The 20,214-nt window shown below is 36.1% G+C and overlaps 1 protein-coding gene across 8 annotated transcripts in view; it reads left to right on the top strand.

Annotated features, from left to right (window-relative positions):
• Positions 1-20,214, top strand: part of Cep44 (centrosomal protein 44) — a 38,012-nt gene that overhangs the window by 2,728 nt on the left and 15,070 nt on the right. The window contains exons 2-11 of one of the 8 annotated variants that reach the window (XM_060381797.1): positions 686-816; positions 2,529-2,676; positions 3,810-3,956; positions 5,011-5,133; positions 7,039-7,206; positions 8,120-8,326; positions 9,599-9,674; positions 10,682-10,806; positions 11,057-11,094; positions 17,024-17,144. In XM_060381797.1, the coding sequence (XP_060237780.1) occupies positions 728-816; positions 2,529-2,676; positions 3,810-3,956; positions 5,011-5,133; positions 7,039-7,206; positions 8,120-8,326; positions 9,599-9,674; positions 10,682-10,806; positions 11,057-11,094; positions 17,024-17,111 (1,209 nt within the window). In that variant the 5' untranslated portion in view covers positions 686-727 and the 3' untranslated portion in view covers positions 17,112-17,144. Of the gene's footprint in view, positions 1-685; positions 817-2,528; positions 2,677-3,809; positions 3,957-5,010; positions 5,134-7,038; positions 7,207-8,119; positions 8,327-9,598; positions 9,675-10,681; positions 10,807-11,056; positions 11,095-11,816; positions 12,021-16,279; positions 16,448-17,023; positions 17,145-20,214 lie in introns of those variants that run through there. The other 7 variants (XM_060381800.1, XM_021653789.2, XM_021653788.2 and 4 more) reach the window with 7 other exon arrangements.

The following is a 20,214-nucleotide window of genomic DNA, read 5'->3' as shown; positions in this document are numbered from 1 at the left end:
GGTTATAGAATCTTTAGGAGGTGGGACCTAGCTAGAGGAGGTGGCTTGGGGAGTGAAGGTACCTTGAGATGGTAGGTAGCTTGATTCCACTTCTTTGCTGTTCTGTCCTCTGGTCTGGATAAATGTGAGCTAGCAGCTACTTCACATTCCGGCCACCTCAGTGCTGTCTGCCACCATGGTTTCCATACTAGGAGGCTCCATATCTCCTCAAGGATTGAACCAATAAACCTCTTTCCCACTGAGTGTCCTTCTGTTAGGTATTTGGTCACAGGGAAAAGTGACTATTGTAATCTGTTGTCATTTGAGGTAAACATATTTGGGAGAGTGCTAGATGAAATACATTGGAAGAACATAAATATAAGACAAACTTATTTTTTGAGATTGAAGCCAGGTTTAGATTTAGGGTTTAGAGTTGGTGCAATGCAGTAAGCACTTAACCTGCCACGGAAGTGCTAAGTTCCGAGGAGTAGAAATAGTGTGACGTGAATGTGCTGGGGATACATACAGAGCAGATGTGGGAGATGCATACAGAGCAGATGTAGGGAACCCATACAGAGCAGGTGTAGGAGTCACATACAGCAGGTGTAGGAGATGCATACAGAGCAGATATAGGAGACACATGGAGTAGAGAAAAACAGCTTTCTGAAGCAAACACTTAACTAGTACTTCATACTTTTATTTTTAGATGAAAAGTTGAAAGATTAGGAGCTGAATCTAATATTAAATAATGGCAACAGGTGACTTAAGGAGAAGCTTGCGGAAGCTACAACAAGTGCTTCGTTCGATAAATTACCCTAACGAAGTGGATTATATTGGGTAAGCTATAATACATTTGATATTTGAACGTTATTTGTGTGTGTTCCTGTGTGTGTGTGTGTGGGGGGGTGTGTTTGCTAAAACTTTGAGATTGTGTGATATATGACACAATGAGGGTCCTAAATGAAAATAATAGGTTTGGTTGTTGTTGTTAGGGGTTTTTGTTTGTTTGCTTGCTTGTTTTTGGCTCCTCTTTAAATACACTCGTGGGCTGACAAGTTGGAAAGGTAACTGGCTGCCAAGCCTGATGACTCTGATTTCAGTCCCCAGGACTTAACTGTCCTTTGTCCTTCATGTGTGTGCCAAAGTGCTTTTCCTAATGTGCATGCATGTGAGGGCATGTACACACATATGCACACAACAAACAGCTGTAATACATTTAAAGGAAATTTATTTGTATATGTTATAATATTTAAGAAAGCAGAAAACTGTAGGAACTTAGAAGTATGAATTAATAAAAATTCCAACCCAAGAGATTTAAGATGTCTGTTTGTTAGCTGTATATACATCAGTCTAGATACTGTCTCCATATAATTTTAAACTCCCTGGAGTATAATGGATTTTATTAATTATATAATCTTCTATTCTCTCATTCCATAGAGTAGTAAGTAGTATTTTTAATGTAGCCAATATGATGTTACCATTTTTTGCTAATTTATTTCTTTGTGTATTCATTGTATAGAAGATAGATTTTAAACATTTGTATCATGTGTTCTCTTAGCAGGAAAAATCCCAATTAGTGAGATTTCTTACAGCAGTCTCCATGCTTTAAAAGTTTTATTAAAGTTTGAGTGGAGGATTGGAAAGATGGCTCAGCAGTTAAGAGCATGTGCAGCTCTTCTAGAGAAGCAGTTTACTTCCCAGCACTCACATCAGGTGCTTATATCTGCCTGTGCTGTGGGCATGGAGCATGTGTGGCACACACATACAAATGAAAACAAAAATTTTTTAAAAGTTTGGGTTGGAGATGGGGAGGTTTACACAAACATTTTGAATTCTGTGGAAAACATACTGTTTATATGTATGTTTACTATAACTTCAGCTGGCTAAGTGAAGAAATAGTTCATTTGCTTTTTTGTGCAAGAATCAGTAAGGCATTTTACAATAGTAAATAAGTAGACAGTCAGAAACAGATAGCATGTGGCAGCAGATACCGAGATGGTGGCTTCATGGAAGTGAGCATTTATCTGATGAGTCATAATGAATAAAGATATGGGCAAAGTGTAGGATACCTTCCTAGGCAAGAACTGAGAAGATACAGATCTCAAGGAAGCAGAAAGTGGGTGTCTAATCACAACATAAGCTCTTTCCTGTGTGTTCCTCATTTGTAACCTATATAGTTCATAAGATTAACCAAGTTTCAAGTTTTTGTAGGAACAGATGAGTTAATGTAACAATGTTACAAAAACAAAATACTCTTGAGAACTGTAAGATGGTACTTTCTTTCTATTTACAGTAGAAATAAAATAGGTCAAGTAAGAATACACTTCATAAAACCAGTAAACACTGTAGGAGATAGACTCTACAGTGATAGTGAAGTTTTGAGCACGTGAGAATGCACAGTACTGTTTTATAGTCTGATCAGATTCATATATTGCTTCATTATTGTTCCTATAAGAGTAAGTAAGTTAATGACAATGTTGCCAATTATACTTAATCACACAGCTTTTGGGACTATGCTAATTAAGAATCTTTTTCCCTTTTTCTGACAGTTTGATGAAGGGAGAAACAGCAGCATTTTTGCCCATCATCAGCTATTCTTTTACCTCATATTCCCCTTATGTATCAGAACTTTTGATGGAATCCAATGTGGAGCTCTTAGCAAAGAATGATGTGCGCTTTACAGATACCATCTATAAGGTATTTTGAGTTTATGAAGTAATAATTACTTTATGGAATGATTTTTAAAATTAATGCTCTTGTAATAACAATGAAAACACAGTTGCATGTTCACTTAACAGTGCTATACATCCTGAGAAATGCATCCATATACAATTTTGGCATTGGACAAACATCAGACTGTGCTTGCACAGACCTAGATGTGGCCTGTATGCATAACCTATTGCTCCTGGGCTACGAACTTTTAACGTGTTTCTGTTCTGAATATTGTGTGTTTTTAGTGCAATGTAAGTATTTCTGTGTCTAAATACTGAAGTAATGTAGTTAAAATACTAGGCCACAGAAAAAATTTCAGCTTCATTGTAATCTGGGCCCACTCTCATATGTTGATAAGTGTTATATGTATGTATAGTTGACAGTATTTTCATAATTGTTTATCTCATTAAAATATGGTCTCTGTTGCAGTTAAGATACAATTCATGTTTGCTTTGTCAACATTTCCTATTAATTATGGCAACTGGTAAATGCTGTCACTGGCTGTAATTTGCCTGCTTTTTATGAAGTTTTAGTAAAAGTTTATGTACTGGATGAAACAAAAGAGAACTTGTAATCCACAGGCTTCTGCATGAATTTGCTAGTGAGATATAAACTGAAACTAGCATAGTTTGTTCCTTGGGATCTGAGGCCAGGTCTTACAGCTGCAGTAACATCCAGACACCCAAATGGAGACTGAATTTGATCTCAGTTGATTTTTACTTTTAAGAACCTTATATTTACCATTAATTTAGGTCAAGTACTATAATTTTTTTTGGTGTGTGTTTATTTGCTTTGTTTTGTTTTGCTTTGTTTTTTGAGACAGTGTCTCATGTAGCTCTGGCTTTTTGAAGTGTGCTCTCTCTCCTTCCCTCCCTCCCTCCATCTTTCCTTTCCCCCCTCCCTCTTTCTCTTTCCACCTCTTTCCTCCTGCCCCACCCCGGCATATCCCTAGCAATCTGTCATAACTCAACACCCGTTCTATAATTTTAGGCCCTTTGCATACTTTATGTAATGGCCTGATCGTCTTCTCAAAGGTAGTTATTACCTTCTGACCAAGGGTTATAAAATTTTGAATTATATGAATAAATTGTTCCTAATTTTTACCTTATTTTTTGCAGCTTCTTCGTGATCAATTTGATTATAAACCAGTTTTGACAAAAAAGCAGTTCATACAGTCTGGATTTGCTGAGTGGAAAATCCAAATTGTCTGTGATATATTGAATTGTGTGATGAAAAAGCACAAGGAATTGATTGCCGTTGAAAAGGTGATTTTATGAATAGTGCTGACTTTTAGTGCTAACTTTTTCTGAAACCCCCAGTATTTGAAAGGACAGCAAATTATTAAAAAATACATTGTTACTTGCCTTGCTGGGCCCACAAGGTCTTTGTCTCATTAGACTCTAATAATTAAAGAAAGAATTCATGGACAGACGTAAAAGAGACTTAAGCATAGTGACAGCTTTACTGAAGCAAAGGCAGTAGTGCTTTTCTTCAGGGAAGGGACTGGGCAGCTAAGCTTGGTAGGTGAAGACCCCAAAATCTTAGGCATCAGTGTTTTATGAATTGAAGGGAATTCTTATGTTAATGTTATATGCGTAATTGTAGGAATTTTAAGGGCATTTTTAGAAACTAAGGGTAGTTTGGCTCAAACATGGGTTCTTTAGATCCAAGATGGGAATTTGAAGGGATCTGAATGTGTAAAACCACAGAGATGTTGAGGATTCCACCCTGTAAACATTTAGGTCTTGGAGCCTTCTCTAGAGGAGATAAATATTTCACAGGTAGCTTTTTTCTGAGTACAGGTCACTACAATCTGTACCTAGATAAGGCCATAGCACCTAGGTAATTCTAAATCCCATTGTTCCATACAGCCCACATATTCAATGCCTTAGGATTATCCACATATAGGGTATAACCCTGTCAAGGACAATGATTTCTCTGATACTACTCACATATATTCTATATCTGTGATGTGGAACTAAATTAACAGTTCAAAGATAAAGTATTTTTGATGCTTTTTGAAGTTTTTGTTTTATTTTCTCTTTTTAATTATGTAGCCCAGGTTGACCTCATACTTTCTACATAACCAAAGCTGGCCTCAGTCCTTTTTCCTCAGTCTTCTAAGTGTGGAATTATAGCTCCACCATACCAGTCTCACTTAAGTTTACAATAAACAAAGAAACAAAATGAGTTGTTTCATTACTTTTACTATTTGTTATTATCAAAAGTATTTAAATAATAGAATTTAGTATTTAATAGAAAATAGTATATCATAATTGTCTACAAAATGTATTTTGTCTGCTATTTTTATTTACTTAGAATCTGTCATGCCAAAGAAAGAAGAACATCTCGGAAGAGCCGGAGGCTTGTTCGAACAAGGAGAAAACCCCTGCCGAGGCTGTTGGCTTTGATATCACTGGCAGGTTTATGACTTCAGGAAAGGTAGGAAAATGCAAAGGAACAGAAGTATATCTGAATGCAATAAAGATTCATGACTTCAACTGACATTTGATGAGATATTCTAGTCAGATATCATAGTATACAAGGTATTTTTATCAGTACTTATTAGTTTAAAAAAATGGCCTTTATTTATTTATATCAGTACTTTGATTATATCCAGCTCCCTAGTGTTCTCTCTTATACCCCCTTCCCTTTGCTCCACTTAAATAGTCTCAGCATGGTACTTTTTAATAGTGTAGAATGTTTAGGAACTATTTCTAAAGTTGTGAGAAGAGTGTATAAAGGAAAAAATTGAACAGGTTTTATATTCCTAATTTTGAATTTTTTTTCATTTTCCTGATAAAATTTAGTATCGTTATATTATAGAGGCATTGACATCTATTGTTTTAAAAACAATATTTATTTTATCTCATCTATATGTGCACCAGAATGGAGCAGAAGAAAGTGCTATATTCCTTGGAACTGGAGTCATGGGTGGTTGTGGGCCCCCATGTGAGTGCTGGGATTCAAATCTATGTCTTTTACAAGAGCCATACATGTTCTTAACCTGAGCAATCTTTCCAGCCCCTCTACATATATTGTTAATTACATATTTGATCATCCCTAAAAGACGTGTATATGTAGTAACAAGAATCTATTAGTAACAAGAGTGGTTATCAAGATTCATTTAGATGCATTGATAACCAAGAATATAGATTATCTAATAATCTGGAATCTGGTTTTGAGTTACTGTTTTGAGCATTCTTCACTCATAGGAATAGATTGTTTCTGCCTTTGTCAGTGTTGAGCATCTGTGGCTAAATGAATCTAATACATTTAGAGAACATTTACTATATCCAAGGGTATCTCTGAGCTAAAATGTCATTTTAATAATCAGTGTACTTCCAGCTATTTTCCGTTTGGGTGAGAGGACAGAATATAGATGAATAATCAATGTGTAATTAGATAAAAGGTGTACATTGTTTCTAGATAAAGCAAAATACATAGAATTATTCATTCCCTAATCCAAAATACATGACTAGAGCTTTATAACCAGAAACTTGATTAACTACTAAAAAATCAGTAGAATTCAGACAAAAGTTGAGTCAGTGCTAAAGCAAATTGTCTCCTTCCCAAAGCCTCATCTCATATAGATGCGCTTTATGTTCTCTTCCTTTGTTAGGGTTTTCAGTGTCTATACGGACAACACATAGACAAAAGGACAGTGGATAAAGTGCAAGGTCCTTGCTAATACTTTTCCCTTTAGTGTTTTGAACTTTTAGCTAAAGGTAAAGTATATATAATGATTTGTTTAATAGAACGAAATTATAGGGAGTCCTCAGACAGCTAGTTGTTATTTAACTTGTAAGTTATGGCACAACTTTTATTTGTTTGTGTACCTTATTCATTGACAGAGTCTCACTATATAGCCCAGGCAGACCTGAAGCTTATAATCCTCTTGTCTGGATTTAGTGAACGCTGGGATTATAGTTGTATGCTACCACACCTAAAAGTTGTTTTTGATTTGTTTTGTTTTAACTTCCTATCATGTAACATTTCAAACATTTACAAAAGCACAGATCAGCCTGTTTAAACAAGTAATCAAATCTTTGCTAATCATGTTTCATCTTTACTGTAACTGCTTTCTCCAGCATTTTGAAAGAAAGCTAGAAATCTTTAAAATGTTTGACAAAGACATAAGAATTCTTTTAAAAAGCTGAACCACATTTTCACAAACACATATAAAATATGTTAATATTAGCATGTTATATTGTGATATATTTTACGTGGTAATTTAAATGTCTTTTAGTCTTTCTACAGTCTGTCTAGAGAATTGCTGTGAGCACACTTAAAGGAATTGTGGCAGCAAAGCCACTGAAGTATTTCTTCTGTGTTGTCTCAATGCAGAAGAAAGCTGTGGTGATCCGACACCTGTACACTGAAGACAGTGTCAACGTTCCTGAAGGGACAGTAATTTCCACAGAAGTGAGTGATGGGTGTGATGAGTCAGAAGAGAAGACTTGTGAAGTAATGACACCTGAAGAACATATCTCGGAAGTCAGGGCTGAGCTGCAAGTAAGGACTGGGGAGCTGTGTAACACGTTGCATTGGTATCTGATTATTTCAGTGCTTGAAAGCTGGAATGTTTCTGAATTCTTAAATTATGGCATCTATGTTATTACTTAAGGAGTCGATCCTACTGAATATGATTCAGTGACTTCCAATTGTGGGATGTTTGGTGTTTTTCTCCTGAGTTAGAAGTAAAGCAAAGAGAAATAAGAGACAGTACTTGTACCAGCAATAGGATCTACCAAGAGAGATGTACCGCTTTGCACAGTAGAGTTTTCTACCACTTGTTTCCTCTATTGTTAAGTAGAAACATTGGCATTTTGTTTCCATATTTCCCTTTGGTTGAGTTTTTGCTATATTTGCCCTAAAGGGCTTTGTCTTACTTTGTTGCTTTGGCTGACTTTATGTAACCAAGGTGGCTTTGAATTTGAAAAAAATCCTTCTGCCTACCCTTTTGTGTGGTAGGATTATAGATGTCTGCATCTAACCTGACTCCTTGCTATCCTTCCACTTCTGTTTCTCCTTGACTCAAGCACCATTATGTATATAATCTGCTCTGCTAAAATGCTTGTGTCTTTTGATTTTTATACATTTTGTGTTACAGTTGGATTTATGAATGATTATTTATGGGCTTACTTTCTGCTGTGTGACACTCTAGGTAATCATCACATTGTCATTTGCTTATTTCCTTTTGGGTTTGTATTAGGCATTGTTTCAAGAAACTAAAGAGCATCATGCAGATGAATTCCCAAATAGTTGTTGGGGTCACATCTGACAAACTCATGTTAAAGTCCACTGCTTTTTGCAGGGAGGGCTCTGTGTTCTTATACTCTTATCCTTCCTGGGCTATCAAAACAACACAAAGGAATGGAAATACATTTGCTTTTCATATCATCTGTGATCTTGCTTCTCATTTTAGGCTATCTGTAATAATCCTCAGATTACTGAACTTCAGATCACACTGGCTGAATGTCAAGAAAAGCTTAAGAAGCTGACTTGGCTAGAGAAAAGAGTGGAGTGTTTGGAAGCTGCAGTAAAAGGGAAAGTGATGGTTGATGAAAAGGCCTGGAATAACCTTCTAAGTCGAGTCACTCTTCTTGAAACAGAGATGCTTTTGGCTAAGAAGGTATCACTATGTAAACTGGTCATGTATAATGAAGTACTTACCTTAGTAAATATGTGTTTTCTTAGAAATGCTATATGTGAGTGAAGCTATATAGAAAATGAGAAATGTTTAGTTAGAATAAAGTCTACTTAAGTTTAAAAAGTTTCATTATACTTCTTGTGGCTATTTGTTTTCCTATCAAAGAAGATAATTTGAAAAACCTGTAAGTTGAGCTTTTAGTGATTAATAGTACTTGTAATACTTAAAATGATGTAAGAATATTTAGAAAACCTTTAAATTATTTTACATATTTTAGTAGGACAGAAGGCTTTTTCAGTTTACAGGAAAAGTTGGAGAGGGGGTAAAATTAAAATTACAACTCTTCTTTCAGCATTAACTTCAATCATAAAGTAAATTTCATAGAAACATTTTTATCAAAATTACATTTTTAGACACTGTTCCATTTCTGTGAAGATACACCATGACCAAGGCAACTCTGATAAAGGAAGCCATTTAATTGGGGACTTCCTTACATTTTGAGAGGCTTAGTCCATTGTCCTCATGACAGCATCGTGGCATACATGGCCACTGGAGCAGCAGCTGAGAACTGCCTCCTGATCCTTGTGCCTGGAGAGGTGGTGACACTGGGCTCAGCATGGGCTTTTGAAACCTCAAAGCCCACCCCTAGTAACATTCCTCCAACAACCCACATCTCCCAGTCCTTCTCTATTTGTGCCCCTCCCTGGTGAGGAAGCATTTAAATATGTGAATCTGTGGGGCCCATTCTTATTTAAACCACGCCATTTACCATTGCCTTATGTAGTCTGAGAAATCTTGTTTTAAGATTTTTGTTTCTACTTATAAATAAAGATTTATTTCCCAGGTATAAATGAATAAAATTATAACTTAACATGGTAAGTGGAAAATACTATTGATTGCATTGAAATAAATTTTACAGGAAATAGAAAAAAAATCACATGATATGAATAAAGGAATGTTAATATTGTGGACAATTTTTCACTAATATCTGTTTACCTAATTTTCTTATATTACTTCCCAATTGAGCAATTAAAAAAAATATTTCTGTTTCTAGTCTGTCTTTACCTTTTTAGAGACTGGGGTTGTAGATTGAAGAAGGTTACTATCTACTTCTACACTTAAAAGTTTTTTTTTTTTTTATATACGTAAGAACAATTATATATTAATATTCCCTGTGCTTTGCTTGTATTATGTCTATCAGTATAAAATGAAACACCCTTAATTTTATTCTAAATATTTACCTGTACCTTCCAGAATATTCATTCTGAAGAGAATAATGCAGCATGTGAAGACTATGATTCTGTTAGTGGCATGGATATTATACCCTATGGTGAGTCCTTAAATTGTATTAGTACTGTTGGCTTCAGTCTTTCAGAACAGTGGTTTTTATGGACATTTAACATTATCATCCTTCTGTATGTGTGTGTGTTTATAATTTTCCACATTATTCTTTGAGGTAAAGTCTTTCATTGAACCTGGAGCTCACCAACTTTGCTGTACTTGGTAGCTAGCAAGCTCTCAGGATCCTCTTGTCTCATCACCCTAGTGGTGTGACTGTAGATGCACGTCACTGCATCTGATTTTCTTTTTTTTTTTTAAACATGGTTCTGGAATTAAACAAGCACTTTACTGATGGAGACATCACCCAGCTTTTATTAAACATTTTTATTAATAAAATAAAATTATAGAGCTCTTTGAATAAAGAAAATAGAGAATCACAGACTGCCAAGAATTGGTTATAAAAGAAAGGAGCACATAAGTTAGTAGTTTATAGTTTTATTTTTCAAGATTTATTTATTTGGGCTTCTTATGTGTATGAGTGCTCTGTTCATGCATACCAGAAGAGGGACTCAGATTCCATTACAAACAGTTCTGAGCTACCAAGTGGTTGCTGGGATTTGAACTCAGGATGTCTGGAAGAGCAGTCAAGTGCCAACACTCTAGGCTTAAGTAGCTTATAGTTTAAATTGCTAACATTTATATTAAAGTGATTTCTATCACGATAAAGGAAAAATAATCCTGGATTTTTTTTGGGAGTTGGGGCACAAGGTTTTTCTCTATTGCTTAGGCCAGCCATGAACTCATGATTCTTCTCAGCTTCCCAAGTACATATGATTACAAGCATACACCACAGACCACAAATGTATTTTAACATTTTTATTAGAGAATTTTTAGCATCTCTGTCTCCATATGTATAAAAACTTAAAAACTCAAGTGAGTTTTTATCTATATCCGTAACCCATTTTAGATTTATTTATTTTTTCTGTAAATGAAAATTTTAAGTATTTGGATCTACTATGTAATGGAAAGATATCCTAAAATGTAATTTCTTCACAGATAAAAAAGACAGTGTTGGGGAACCAGCAAGTACGTCTCGGTTGTCTAGCTGTCCTACAGTTTCATCAGAGTCAACACCCTGGAGCTCCACTATTCATTACTGTAGCTTCAAGGATTTTTCAGAGGTAAGAGAATGTCAACGCCTCTTAGATGATTTCTAAGGTCGAGAAGAAACAAGTATTGTTTTAGCACACTATGTAGGGTATACTCTTGGCAAGAAAAATTGTAAATTATAAACTTAAACTCTTACGGGGTCTTTGAGTTCATAGAGTCACTGTACGCAGTGCTTCAGAGCGTGTTTTGTATATTCATGTTCCATTTTTGAGGATTGCTTACTTTGAGAAATTGCCTAAATTTGTTGCTTTTAAATTAAAGGAAACAACAATCCGGAAAATGGAAAGGATGGAAAAAATGTAAGTAACAGAAAGGGGCAACAGAAACCATTTCTGTGTAGGGAACTGTACTGGAGTACAGTATACATAGAATGTACATATGTGCTCAGAAAGTCTCACTAAGTGAAAGTCTCACTAAGGTGGAATTTCCTTCAAGATTCCAGTGGATAGGAAATCTACTTCCAGTTGTATGTATGTGAGATGAGTCATTGTTTTGGTTTCCAACAAATGATGTAAAACACTGTTCACAGAATTAATCATGGGCTACAAAGGGCAGAGATACTTTAGTTGATAATTCACATTTTTCTACTTCTGATAATTGATTTACCTAAACATTATGTGCATGTAGATGGAAAGTTTGGAGACATTTTCAGTATTATGTTAGTCTTGCTGGTCTTCCCAGCTAGCTATTGAAGTAGGACCAGTGATGATCCTATATTGTTCACTTACATTGGGAACAAATGGCATTATATCTAGTTTTAGCAAAAAGCAGTTTAAATGATATGATATGATGAAATGATATCCGAATATTTTCACCCTACTACCTTAAAAAAATGCAAAGCTCTTTGACAGTTGAAAAATTCTAAAATAACTTATGCTACAAGAATTGATTTATTTTTACTCTCTTCTATTTAAATAAGAAAAACCCTCAAGTTTATCTTAAGCTCAGAAACTAACAACTTAAGTCCTATTATTCATTATGAGCCAGGGACTTAGCAAATCTATCATTTGTTCTATTGCAGGTTTGAAAAGACTGTAGAGTTACTGAAATGTACAAGTCACTAATTGTAGAATTTTCTGCATAAACTTCTATAGGACTTTGGCTACTTATATACTCTGTACTATTCCTTGTATAATTTTAATGTACTTTACTATTTTATTAAGATTTGGATTCTATTTGGTATGTGAATTTTTTCATTCCTAAATAAATAGTTTTAATATTTTAAGCTGTAATTGTACTGGTTTTCTCATTCAGTTTTCACAGTAAACTGTCTGTTTCAGTATATTGCTGTTACAGCGTGACATCGTTAAAGCAAGCTCTGTATTTTTGTGTTGACATTTGGGGGAGTGCTAAGTCATATGTTTTTGAAAGTATGGGATGGAGGACCATGGTCTATATCCTCCTGGAGACATTCCAGCCAAGACTTGCATATTGTACCCAGGAGGATCTCATATGTACAGTCTACAGTCTGTGCTGCTGAATAGGTTGTAACTCAAAACTTAAGTGCTTACTGAAAACTAAACAAACATACTTCTTCATGTGTAGTCAGGAAGCTGCACTACTGTCTTAGCACTGGGATGCTGACAGCATGATTCTTTTGTGTCCCCTGTGGGAAGAGTGCTGGGCCTGTAACCAACAAATGCTCTGGCCAGTAACCTAAGACCATCAGCACCAGCACATATGGTGGCCATCCATGTGGTACATGGATTCATTTTCTAATAACGGAAAGTTCACAGCTTTTAAGGAGAGAAAGCTAGGACCAGTGGGGACTGCAGAGACAGATGCACCAATGAAGACCATGTATAGAAAGTACCTAAACCACCTCCTCAGAGGTAGCCCTGCTCAGATGTAGACCATAGACAGCTCAGTCTCCATGTGGGTTCCCTAGTAAGGGAGAAGAGACAGTCTTTGATATGAACTCAGTTGCCTGCTCTTTGATCATGTCTCTTTGGTGGGGTGACCTAGCCAGCCCACAAAGGAAGAGGATCCAGATAGCCCTGATGGCTGATGGGACCTGATAGGATAGGGTCAGACAGTAGTAGAGGAGAACAACCCCTCCCCCCTTTTTTGAAGTTGCTCCTTATTTAATGTATAATCAGATTTCAACTTTTTTCTTTCTTTCTTTCTTTTTTTTTTTTTTGATTCTACTTTTTAAACAATTTAACAGTTTAATTACTTTGTATCCCAGCTGTATCCCCTACCTCATCCCCTCCTGATCCCACCTTCATCCCTCATCTCCCAAGCCTCTCCCCAAGTCCACTGATTAGGGAGGTCCTCCTCCCATTCCCTCTCACACTAACCAGTCAGGTCTCATCAGGACTGGCTGCTTTGTCTTCCTCTGTGGCCTGGTAAGGCTGATCCTCCCTCAGGGGATGGTGATCAAAGAGCCAGCCACTGAATTCATGTCAGAGACAGTTCCTGTTCTCATTACTAGGGAACCCACTTGGAGACTAAGCTGCCATGGGCAATATCTGTGCAGGGGTTCTAGGTTATCTCCATGCATGGTCCTTGTTTGGAGTATCAGTCTTACAAAAGACCCCTGTGCCCAGATTTTTTGGTTTTGTTGCTCTCCTTATGGAGCTTCTGACCCCTCTAGGTCTTTCTATCTCGCCCTTCTTTCCAAAGATTCCCTGCACTCTGTCCAAAGTTTGGCTATGAGTCTCAGCATATGTTTTGATACCCTGCTGAGTAGAGTCTTTCAGAGGCCCTCTGTGATAGGCTCCTATCCTGTTCCTGGTTTTCTCCATCTTTCTATGTCCATCCCATTTGCCTTTCTGAATGAATATTGAATATCTTACCCAGGGTCCTTCTTCTTGATTAACTTTTTTAGGTATACAGATTTTAGTATGATTATCCTATGTTATATGTCTTATATAAGTGAGTATATACCATGTGTGTCTTCCTGCTTCTGGGTTACCTCACTCAGAATGATCTTTTATAGTTCCCATCATTTGCCTACAAATTTCATGATTTCCTTGTTTTTAATTGCTGAGTAGTATTCCATTGTGTAGATGTACCACAATTTCTGTATCCATTCCTCAGTTGAGGGGCATCTGGATTGTTTCCAGATACTGTCTCTTACAAATAAAGCTGCTACAAACATGGTTGAGCAAATGTCCTTGTTGTATATTTGAGCATCTTTTGGATATATGCCTAGGAGTGGTAAAGCTGGATCTTGAGGTAGCAGTATTCCTAATTGTCTGAGAAAGCGCCAGATTGATTTCCAGAGTGGTTGTACAAGTTTACATTCCCACCAGCAATGGAGTAGAGTTTACCTCTCTCCACACCCTCTCCAGCACATGTTGTCCCTTGAGTTTTTGATCTTAGGCATTCTGATGGTATAAGGTGAAATCTCAGAGTCGTTTTTATTTGCATTTCCCTGATGACTAAGGACATTTAGCATTTCTTTAACTGTTTCTCTGCTATTCGATATTCATCTAATGAGAATTCTCTGTTTAGCTCTGTACCCTGTTTTTAATAGGATCACTTGATTTGTTGCTTTTTAACTTCTTTAGGTCTTTTTATATACTGGATATTAGCCCTTTGTCAGATAAAGGGTTGGTGAAGATTGTTTTCCAATCTGTAGGCTGTCATTTTGTTCTAATGACAGTGTCCTTTGCTTTACAGAAACTTTTCAGTGTCATAAAATCCCATTTATTGATTGTTGATCTTAGAGCTTGTGCCGTTGGTGTTCTATTCAAGAAGTTGTCACCTGTGCCAATGAGTTCTAGGCTCTTCCCTACTTTTTCTTCTAACAGGTTTAGTGTGTCTGGCTTTCTGTTTAGGTCTTTGATCCACTTGGATTTTAGTTTTGTGCAGGGTGATAAATACAGATCTATTTGCATTTTTCTACAAGTAGACATCCTGTTAGACCAACACCATATGCTGAAACTCACTATCTTTTTTCCATTGTATGGTTTTCACTTCTTTGTAAAAAATCAAGTATCCATAGTTGTGTAGGTTTACTCTAGATTTTCTATTCGACTCCATTGATCCACCTGTTTCTATGCCAGTACCATGCAGTTTTTATTACTGATGTTCTATAGTACAGCTTGAAATCAGGGATGGAGATGCCTCCAGATGATCTGTTCTTGTTCAGGATTGTTTTAGCAATTCTGTTTTTTTTTTTTTTTCCATATGAAATTGAGAATTATTCTTTCAAGGTCTGTAAAGAACTGTGTTGGTATTTTGATTGGAATTGCATTGAATCTGTAGATTGCTTTTGATAGGATGGACATTTTCACTATGTTAATTCTACCAATCCATAAGCATGGGAGAGCTTTCCGTCTTCTGATATCTTCTTCAGTTTCTTTCTTCAGAGACTTGAAGTTTGTTTCGAACTGGTCTTTCTCTTGGTTAGAGTCACACCAAGGTACTTGGTGTTATATGTGGCTACCATAAAGGGTATTGTTTCCCTAATTTCTTTCTAAGCCTGTATTTCTTCCGTACACAGGAGGCTACTGATTTTTTTTTTTTTTTGAGTTAATTTCATATCCAGCCACTTTGCTGAAGGTGTTTATCAGCTGAAGGAGTTCTCTGGTAGAATTTTTGCTGTCACTCATGTATTCATGAGTGACATATCATCTGCAAATAGTGATACTTTGACTGGAAGTACTAGCTAGAGCAATAAGACAACTAAAAGAGATCAAGGTAATACAAATAGCTTTACCTTTTTCAATTCCAAGTACATTTAGAAAAATCAAGAGAATCCAGTTTTGAAAATGCTGTTATGCAATAGGAGCACCATCATGTACTCACAGCGCCACCTTGTGGGCCCTACAACACTCTACCTTCCTTTAGTGAAATGATTTAGTAAATGATTCTTAACATCCAATTCTAATTTTAAAAAGGAACGTTTTTGTCAAGTTTTCTTGTGGAAACACAGAATAAAATTAAGTTTCTTTCCTTTTGTCTCTGTCTACCTCTTTTCTCTCTCTTTTTTTGGTAAGTAACAATTTTAGTTTTCACAAATGACAATTTGTCCATATAAAGGATATTGAACAGTATCAGAATAAGGCACTATTATTATTTCATTGAAACAGGGAAGAAATAATAGTACATTTATTAAAGGAAATATTATTAAATAAATCTAAGTATAATACATTTTGAACTAAACTAATGAATCAAAATAACCATACAGGAGAACTATAGAACCCACAAACTGGTATGTGAAGAAGGGAAAATAAAACCTGGATTTTATATACCAGGGGGTCTCTATCAAAGTCAAGAAGGCTCTCATCTATTTTTCTATTTAAATACTAATGGATATAGTTGTGTTTTTCCAAGTATTTGATAATGTAAATACTTACATCTAATGGTCCGGCAATCTCTATTGAAATAAGGAAAGTAATTCAGCCCCAGACCCCACAAAATCCTACAGTGCAAAGCTTTAATTATCCATGTACTGTACGGTTTATACAGTTAACTGGTTTTTCTGTAGTATCATTTATGTAGATTTTTACAAATATATTGTCTCAATCCGAGGTCCTTGCCCTAGACAATGGCAATGTCAACAGCCCTGAAAAGTCTTATGGTGACTATAAGCAGCCGCAGGATCCTGAGGACATGACCCCATGGGTCAGGCAGCTACCATATCCTTTTTTTATATATCCTATAAATACATACAAAATAAGATGATGGGGAATATTTCCAATCTATGTATAATGTACAAAATAATAGATAATTGAAAAAACGTTAGAAACTAGAAATTTAGAATATATATTTCTTATGCTTTTATCTAACAACTTAAAATTAATAAAAATGAACTCATTAGCATTGTATATATATATATATATACTTAGCAAGAGACTGTTATTTTTAAACAACTTCTAGAATAATAAAATTTGACTGAAATTTTTGAGGAGATTGTAAAATTATTCTCATTTAGAAAGTGTTTTCTCAGGCTGGAGAGATGGCTCTGTAGTCAAGGGCTCTCTTTTAGAGGGCTTCCTTCAATCCCAGCACCCAGATGGCAGCTCACAACTGTCTATAACTCCAGTTCCAAGGGCCTTGACATACATGCAGACAAAACATTCATGCACATAAAATAAGCATAAATAAATCATTAGAAAAATGCTTTCTCTCAGGGTATTAGATAATACTTTTTAATAACAAAACATTCCTTTGGTTAAACTGAAGATCTTGAAGAAGATCTAGTTTTTTTGTTTACCCTCAGCTAACAGTGATTTTCATAGTCTATCCCTTAAAATTACTGTGTTGCCAATAAAGGTGTCAGCAGATTGTTCTTCCCTGGAAGCCGTCATGCATTTCTCTTACGCCGAGAAGCCTGGAAACTACTGTGAGTGGGTCTGAATAAGAGCATGCAGGAATACTGTACGGAATGTGTAAGGTAAGTATGAGACAGGGTTGAAAAGTAACAACGACTACGGAATGTTCTAGGCAAAGCAAAGGCCATGCTTCAGTGAAGAAGGTAGCTCTGTCCTTATCCTCTAATGGGAAGTTATAGTGGCATGCATTCCTTATAAAACTTAAAGGCTGTTTTATGCCACTCTACACATGGAGTTCTCTATAATTGATCTACACTGGGGGAAGCATTAAAGACTGAAAGGACCTTATCAGTTTTACACATGCCAACACTTCTTTTAGCTCTAATAGCATGACACCCTTACAATAATAAACCCAGGTTGTATTTCATTTTCTCTGAGACTTATTGCAGACTGATTATGACGGAGGAGGTAGTATGAAAGTTTAAATTACAAACCCAGAGCTTAATTGTTGTATAACTTGAGCTTTTCTGCTGAAAATTATGGGCTTCTTGTTAACAACAAATGGTTAGAAACAGTATAGGGCAGAGAGCAGCAGTCATGTTGAGAACATTGGAATTGATTTTTATTGGGCCTTTTTTGAACATCTATGTTTTTGTTGTGATTTTTAGGAATACTTGTAGGAACAAGAGCTGCATATGCTCTTTTACCTCTCAGATGCTGTAAATCACCAAAGGGAAATTTCTCATTCCTCTTTTTTGCAGCACTTGGGTTTGAAGCCAAGTAGATAAGTTTCTATTAATAAGCTAATATCCACGCTCTCTTTTAACATGATGAAATAAGGCTCTGCTAAGATACTGAGTCTAGCCTTGAACTTGTGATTCTCCTGTTTTATATTTCTTAGTAGCTAGAGTCCTAAGAGAGGAACCCCATGCACCATACTTGTGTTTGCTTATTAAATACTTGAAGAGATTTTTCTATGTTGCACAGATTACACTCCAGCTGGGGCTACAGAGGTCCATCTCTTTAGCCTCCTGATTTTATGACCCTACATTAGGCTCACTAATAAAATTAATTTGATTTTGACTTCTAGGACAGACGATTTATGTTACAAACAACCCAAAGGCATAAACTACTTAAATTTTATATTATAGAAGATGACCAAAAAAACCCAAACAAACAAACAAACAAAATACAGGAGCAGCTGGGCTGTGGTGGTGCATGCCTTTAATCCCTCCCGTGGGTGCCAGATATAGGTTGCTTCCTCACTTGAATGGTGCTGTCCTTTGCCCTCAGGAGGCTTTTTAATTTCATGAGGGCTCATTGGCTCATTATTATTCTTAATGAATGTGCCACCACTGTTCCGTGCTGAAACACCTTTCTTGTGCCTATAAGTCAATGTGTATTCCCACATTTCTCCACTCTTAAATTCAGAGTATCAGGTCTTATGTTGAAGTCCTGGATCTGTTTGGAGTTAAATTTTGTGTAGGTTGAGAGATGAGAGGTGAGGATCTAGTTTCATTCTTTCCACCTATAGCTATCTGGGTTGCCCAGCACTCTTTGTTAAAGATGGTTTTTTGCTTGTTTGTTTTTTTGTTTTTAAAGCAATGTTTCTTTGTTTATTGCTTCTTTTACAAAGGTCAGGTAATGGTAGGAATGTGGGCTTATGTCTGGATCGTCAATTCTATTCCATTGATCGATGTGTCTTTTTTTTTTTTTAATGTCAGTGCCATCCTGTTTTGATTACTGTAGCTTGAAACGACAGTTTAACTTTAAATTAGGAATGGTGATACCTTCAGCAGTGTGTTTATTACTCAGGGTCATTCTTGCTATCCTTCATCTTCTGTGTTTCTGCACAAGTGATGAGATTTAAAATAAGTTTCTGTAAAGAAGCATGTTGAAATTTCTGAAAAAAGCTTAAGATTTATATAATCTATTTTATGTGTCAGAGTGTTTTCCCTGCATGTACATATATACACATACATACATGCACATTTAAATGTGTGCCTGGTGCCTGTGGAGTTCAGAAGAGGGCACTGGGTCTCCTGGAACTGGAGTTACAGATCACCTTGTAGTTGCTTGGGATCAAACCTGGGTCCTCTTCAAGAACATTAACTGCTCTTAACTTCTGAGCTATCTGTACAGACCTCTACTTTGAAATTTGATATGATTGTGGTGAATCTATTAATTGCCTTAGGCACGATGGCCATTTTCACAATATTAATCTGAACAGTCTGTGAACATGGAATGTATTTCCACCTTCTGATATTTTCTTTAACTTCTTTCTTCAGTGCCTTAAATATTTCATTGTAAGTCAGTAGTTTCTTTGGTTAGATCTATTCCTAGATGCTTCTTTTTAAAAGGCTGTTATGAGTGCGATTAATCAATATGATAGCTAGTTTTTATGTCAACTTGACACAGGCTAGAGTAAATTTGGGAGAAGAAACTGAAGTTGAAAACATGCCACCACCATATTGGCCTGAGGGAAGGTCTATAGTACATTTTCTTAAGAAGTGATTGAGACAAGAGGGCTGCCCATTGTGGGAAGTGCCACTCCTGAGCTGGTGGTTCTAGGTGCTGTAAGAAACCAGGTTGAGGAAGCCATGGAAGCCAGCCAACAAAAAACATTCCTTCACGGCCTTTGAATAAGTTCCTGCCTCCAGGTTCCTGCAGTGAGTTCCTGCCCTGACTTCTCTGGAAGATGGACTACAAGCTGTAAGATGAAATAAACCCTTTTCTCCCAAAACTGTTTTTGGTCATGGTATTTTATCATAGCAAAAAACCCTAAGATAATTGTTAAGCTCATAATTTTTATATAGGAAAACTTTTGATTTTTGTTATGTTAATTTTCATAAAAGTAGTATCCTAATGTAGTAGGATACTACTTTGAGTATTTGTGAGGTGTAGAAGTTTTCTGGCAGAATCTTTATAGAGTCTTTTATGTGTCAAGTCATATTACTTTGGCCTCTTCCTCTCTTATTTGTAGCCCGTGTATCATCTCCTCTTGTCTTACTGCTCTTGTTATAACCTTGACACTATATTTTGAACAGGAGTGGAAAGTGAACAACCTTGTCCTGTTCATGGTAGTAAGGAACAATTTTAAAACAAAATGCAAGAAATGTAATATGAAAATGAATTTGATATTTTAAAAAGCTGCTGTAATTACTGATTAAGTAGATGGTGATTTGTAGGAGA

Source organism: Meriones unguiculatus, chromosome 4, assembly GCF_030254825.1.
Source record: "Meriones unguiculatus strain TT.TT164.6M chromosome 4, Bangor_MerUng_6.1, whole genome shotgun sequence".
In the NCBI taxonomy this organism is placed as follows: domain Eukaryota; kingdom Metazoa; phylum Chordata; class Mammalia; order Rodentia; family Muridae; genus Meriones; species Meriones unguiculatus.
The sequence above is the reverse complement of the archived record's forward strand: the minus strand, read 5'-3'. Positions and strand labels throughout refer to the sequence as shown.